Here is a 5,742-nt window from a genome sequence, read left to right as displayed (position 1 = left end):
CGTGACCCCGCCGGGGGGCGGCCGCGCTGCATGGGGCCGGGGGCCGGCCGGCATGGAGGGGGTCCTGTACAAGTGGACCAACTACCTGAGCGGTGAGTGCCTGCCAGCGCTCAGCCTTTGCGGGACGGGCGCCGTCATCTTCTCGTATATGTATTTATACAAGTACATACCTGTATGTATTCACTGTGCTTGCTGCGTGCGGGTCAGCGCTGCCCCTTGACCCCGCCACGCAGGAGAGCAGCCCCGGCGCTGCCTTAGTGTCACTGCCCGGCGTTTATCCCGGTGCCAGTGCCCGTCCGGGGCCGTGGGTTGGGGTTTGGGTAGTTTGGATGCTCTGGGTCACAGCTCCTGCAGCGAACTTCCCCGTTCTCCACACACCTCCGGGGAACTTCTATCGAGGCGACTCGGGGCATTCCCAGAGCTGGGAGAAAAACGTGCTGCCATTCAGTCCCACCTGGGGGATTCGGATGAGAAGGCATGCAGAAAATCAAAAAGACTAGGAAAAAGGTGGAGGGGGTTTGTCCGGCTAGCTCTAGGCCCAAATTTTAATTTTTAGGGTGTTCCCGTGCCATGGAAGGCTTGATTGTCATGGCAGGTTGGAAGCAGCCGTGTGTGGCCAGGGTTTGCTCAGCAGAGGTTGAAGGTGGTGGGGTCAGAAGCCCCCTGTGTTCCCATGGGATGTCACCTTCGAGTCAGGTGGGGCAGAGGTGTGTGGTTTGGGGCTGTGGATGGGGTCTTGCCAGGTGCCCACCTCTGTGTGGTTTGTGGGAACAGTTTGGGAACTTGAAGGTCAGAGAGGAGTAACCACGACCACCCTGACACTGCCAGGTGCGAGTGCTGCTCAGCAGTGTGTGTGTGTGTGCAAGGGCTGCTGCCTTGCTTGACTTTCTCCCGAGAGGCTGGAACAGCTGCAGCACTCTGGTTAGCTGGGAAAGTGGAGGAAATCAAAATTAAACAAAGAAAAAGCTGAAGCACAAGCGAGTGTTGAATTCATGTGGTAGGGATGGGGGGGCAGCAGTGGTGCACGAGGCTGGATTTATTGCTATGCTGGAAGATTGCTGTGACTTTTCCCCTTTAGGCAATAGGTGTTCTGAGATGAGAATCAAAATTTGTCAGGTCTCAGTGAACAGACATGGATTTTTTTCTTTTGTTGTTAATTATTTGTGAATGCTCTTGAATTATGAAGTGGTGGTAGGAGCAGCCATGCTTGCCTTTTCCATGTGAATTGCAGAACTGTGGGATTGATGTTAGTCCTTTCCCCATACTAACACCACCTATGGTTCAGCTGATCGAAAGTTTTACATGTTTTTCTTTGCATTGCTGAGATGCTGGGGTGTGTCTGGAACCCTTGTGCTTGGTTTCATGCCATGAGACCTGGGAATGTGTGTCTGTAGGAAACAATCCATGTTGTTGTAGATAACTGAGTGGCATTTGACATTTTAGTGCCTGAGTGTGCCTGTTGTAGGATCAGCTGGTCTTCTGTTTTGATGGTAAGATGAAGACTAAGAAGTAATCTGTTTTCATCAAAATCAAGTTTTCTATTGCTAGCCACACTGATAAGCGCTTCCAGTCAAATGACCCTGCATGAAGAAGGATGATGCTTTGCAAACCTCAGTCGAGTGAATGCAGAGTGAAGGAAACTTTTCCTTGCGTATGTAAGATTTGTACTGGCTGAAAACTAGGAGAGGTTTTGCTGTCAACACAGAGAAAATCTGTGATGGAAGATTGAAGCATCCTTCTGATTTCTTGGTTGAAACTTGACTCTTCCAGTAAGTGTCGTGGTCAGGGTCACTCTGCCTTTTGTTAGGTTGCAGAAGGCCCATGGTGTGTTTGAGAACAGTAAATTTGCTGTTCTGCAAGCTGTCTGTACATACTAGTGCTTTCTTTTGCTGCAAAATGAAGAGTTCCTGCCCTGAAGCCATTAAGTTACAAATTTATGCAGAGATGAAAAAAAAAAAATTTCATTCTGGAATGTAGCGATCGTTGTAGCAATAACGAAGAGCTGGAGAGTGAGAGACAGGAAAGCCTCCTTTTGGGGATTAAGGGAAATAAGAAGGTTCAACAGGTCATCCAGAACAGTATTTCTGCCAGTATTCTGCCCCCAGTACGCTTTTCCTGTTGCTCAAGATTGATGAATCAGGTGCAGTACAGTGTAAACGATGCATGCAAAAAGTGGGGAAATTGTGTGTCATCCCTCTGTGTTGGTGTGTGCCTGTGCTAATAACGCAGTGCTGATGTACTTCAGAATGAGGAGGACCCCTCACAGTCAGAGAAGAGATAGACCAGGCATAAAATTGTAGAAAAGAACTGCTTTTCCTTCTTGCTGTGAGAGAGGAGCTGATGCGAGTTTGTTGGTAATTGAGTCTTTTCTGGGAATTTTGATTTCGTAATGTCTTATGTCATTGCCATCATGAGAGGTCAAGTCCACATCAGCCCATTTCCTCCCAGCTCTTGGGCCCAGAGCTAGATCTGTGTTGCAAATTACATAGTTATTGACAGCAGGAACGTTTCAGAAATAGAAAACAAGTTTGGTTTTCTGTGGGTAAAGGGCAAAGAAAGCACACCGTGATTGCCACCAACTGAAAGACAGATCAGTTTGTCTTACTGCTTAAACAAGTTATCTTGTTTGTAATAAATGCACTTGTTTGCTCTGTGTAGATTAGAATAAATTAAATCAGTATTACCTGGTTTCTGCTCGAAGGTAGGGTTTTTCCTCTGGTGTTGATCCTGCACTCACATTGTGGTTTCTATATGCAGGGTTTCCAGTGCTAACTTGGAAATCTCTTGAGTTTAGAAAACTGAGATTTTTTAGAGTTTTTCTGTCCCCTAATGCAATGGCCACCAGAGAGTGATTTCTCAGTGTGTTACTTTTGTTTAAGTTCAAGTGAAGTGTGCCAACTTTGGATCAGATATACAGTCACAAAGTTCTAGCCCATGAAAATCTGTTGTGATCTTGTGTTTGTGTTGTGTGTCTTTTGATTGCTCTTGTCTATGCTTCCCTCGCTAAATTGGTTAAAACCTTAAGAGAGCAGGGAACTTTGCAAGCAGAATTATTGTCATATAAAGTGAGACAGCACTTTTTCTCTTGGGCAGATATGTAATGCATCTGCAAACTTCAAATTATTAATCCTCAAAACCCAGAGCAGGGTGACTTAAATCATGCAGGCATGTTAGTTGGCCTCAGCTGAGCTTATAGTCAAAGCATGTAACATGATCTTAAAAAATTCCTATATTTCATCCTTTGCCAAAAGTCTCTATCTGATGTTAGCTTTGCTCGATGGGGGCTGGGGATGGGTGTGTGACTATTGTTTCAGTGCCTCTTAACTGTAGTAAGCAGTTGGAATGATAAAAGTGTCACTGTGTGCCCTCCCTGTAGCTCCTCGGTTTGTTGTGCTGCCACTGCCTGCAGTCCTGGCTGAGCACAAACCATTCTGGTGTGGGCAGCATCAAAGGCAGATCCTGGCTGCAATGTCACAGCGTGACTGATCTCCAGCTGGGGAATGCTGCTGGCAGGATAGAGAAAGGACAGACCAAAGCTGAACTGCTCGTGAAAGCTGCTCTTGGCTGCTTGGAAACTGCCTCCCATGGGACTCTGAATTTAACCTGCAGTGTGTGCTCTTTGTTGAGCATAACTTCTGGTTAATAAAATAAATTGATTTAGTCTTTGGGGTTAGCCTTGTAAAAGACATTGATGATTTTTTTCTCATCAGGTTTATAGAATGAGTAAGCTACTGCTGGGATACAGCATGGAATTGGGGAATACCTCCCTTCAATGGTGTGTGAGAACTTGGCACTTTCAAGTTGATTTTTTTCTTTCTGCTGAAATTCAGTTCAGTTTAGGTCTTCAGTTCAGGCATACACCCTACCTGGAATTGCTGGCCACAGGCAGGATTGCTGCTAACTCTGAAAGAATGGTATGGATCAGCTTTGGCTGGTTCAAAGGCAGCTTCATCATTTGAGGAAAATGACTAATTCCACTGCCTTGCCTGGTATTTTTTAGGTGCTCCATAAAATGGCTTTGATCACTTTCCTTTACAAGACTAAGCTTTTCCTGATATTTAAATATTCACTTTCTTATTTGTGGTGAGTAATTCTACCCCTAAGTAATTAATCTTCCTCAAGGCATGATAGACTCGCCTTCATGCCATCACCAGTGACGCTACATCATGCCACATACTTCAGATAGCTCTCCCCATCTACCTGTATGTAATCATCCCCTCTCAGTTTATTGTTGTACTTTGGATTCTTTTCAGTTTATCCCAAGATAAACCAAGAGCCAACACCAAGCAGTATATTTCAGCTTCCACATAAAACTTTAAATTGCTCTTGTCTCTAATGATTCAGACTTCTTTAATAAACTTGGGGGTAGAGCTCAAGAAAATGAGAAAAAGCATTAGTTCTTGTATCTTGGATCTGGATGCATGTGATATTGCTTAGAGCAAGTCTTTGTTTTGGGAGTTTGAGAAATCTGACCTTTTGAGATGAGAGACACATATCCTTCCAGCTGATATCGAGCTCTGGAAATAAGCTCCTCTGTTTCCAGACATAGAGGAATTAATCAAAAACTTCACACTTAGAAAAAGACTTGGTTCTAAAAAGCCTTTTATAATTTCCCCCTTCATTTTAGCCTCTGGGTATAGTCCAAGTTCTGATTGTATAAAATTAGAAGTCTGGTTTTTGTGGAGGTGGACCTAGACAGCTGAGGTTTCTGTTGCCTTCAGGGCAATGGACTGCCATCTATTATTGGCTGTGGCCTGCTCTCAGGATCCAGGTGTTGGTTTAGATGAATGCCTGACTCTTAGCCAGTTCTGGCTGGATGAGACTTTTCATGCAGTATACTTCAGGGACTGATTAGTTAATTCTCTTTGGATTTTGCTTAGTTGTCTTTGTGTGATTTGACCATTCTCATTATTTTTTCCCCTTTCCATCTGTATTTCTTCATGCAGCAACCTTGCTTTTGTCCAACCTTTTTGGAATTATGTAATGTGCTCACAGTAGAAAAGTTTGATGAGGCTGCAGGAATGGAAATCGGTGTCCCGTCTCTCCTCTGTGTTAGAGCAGTGCTGCAGAGCCTCCATTCCCTGCCAGGTATGCTGCAGTACTGGTGCCGCTGCATTCAGTCCCCCTGCACTGAAGTAAGTAAGTGATCACAGGAAATGGCTGGGTAGGACAGAAACCAAAGGTGTGGTAGACTGCTGGTGAAGAGATAGCATCATGTGGTATCTGTATGTGCTTACATAAGTTCAGTGTGTTAACTTAGTCTGGCCTGATAACCACCCCAGGGGTCAGAGAGAGGAGCAGCTTGGTTTCCGAGGCTGGGAAATACAAACAGAGGAGGAAAACTCCCAGGAGCTTTGTATTACTTGAATTAGTGTCTGAGCAGAGGGCCTGTGTTATTGAACTTCCGCCTCCACCCTCTGCCCTTCATCCTTTCACTGCGTCCCCTTCGAAAATGCTTGACTGATACATTGTGCTCTCTGCTCTCTGTGCCTTGGCTGGGCACTGCCATAAAATCGTTTGCAAACAAACCCAGTTGCCCTGTGATGACAGGATGCTCTTTCAGCGCTGCTGACATTGGCCTAACAGTTGTGATTGAAACAAAAATGGACTTCATGGAATCCCTGTGAGAAAAACAGTTTGGGAGAAGGTCGTTGTGTTAAAGCCTGTTCCAGCTGTTGCTTCCTTCACTCTAGTGTCCCTCAAGCAAGTGCTTTAAAAAGTGGTACCATTGTTAAGGTGCTA

At 45.2% G+C, this 5,742-nt stretch overlaps 1 protein-coding gene across 1 annotated transcript in view; it reads left to right on the top strand.

The window, feature by feature from the left end:
* Positions 1 to 6: 6 nt before the first annotated feature.
* Positions 7 to 5,742, top strand: part of PLEKHA8 (pleckstrin homology domain containing A8) — a 30,775-nt gene continuing 25,039 nt past the window's right edge. Inside the window, exon 1 of the mRNA XM_031057656.1 lies at positions 7 to 92. Coding sequence (XP_030913516.1) covers positions 53 to 92 — 40 coding nt within the window. The 5' untranslated portion in view covers positions 7 to 52. The remainder of the gene's footprint in view (positions 93 to 5,742) is intronic.

The sequence above is a fragment of the Geospiza fortis genome, unplaced genomic scaffold, assembly GCF_000277835.1.
Source record: "Geospiza fortis unplaced genomic scaffold, GeoFor_1.0 scaffold95, whole genome shotgun sequence".
Lineage (NCBI taxonomy): Eukaryota > Metazoa > Chordata > Aves > Passeriformes > Thraupidae > Geospiza > Geospiza fortis.
The sequence above is the reverse complement of the archived record's forward strand: the minus strand, read 5'-3'. Positions and strand labels throughout refer to the sequence as shown.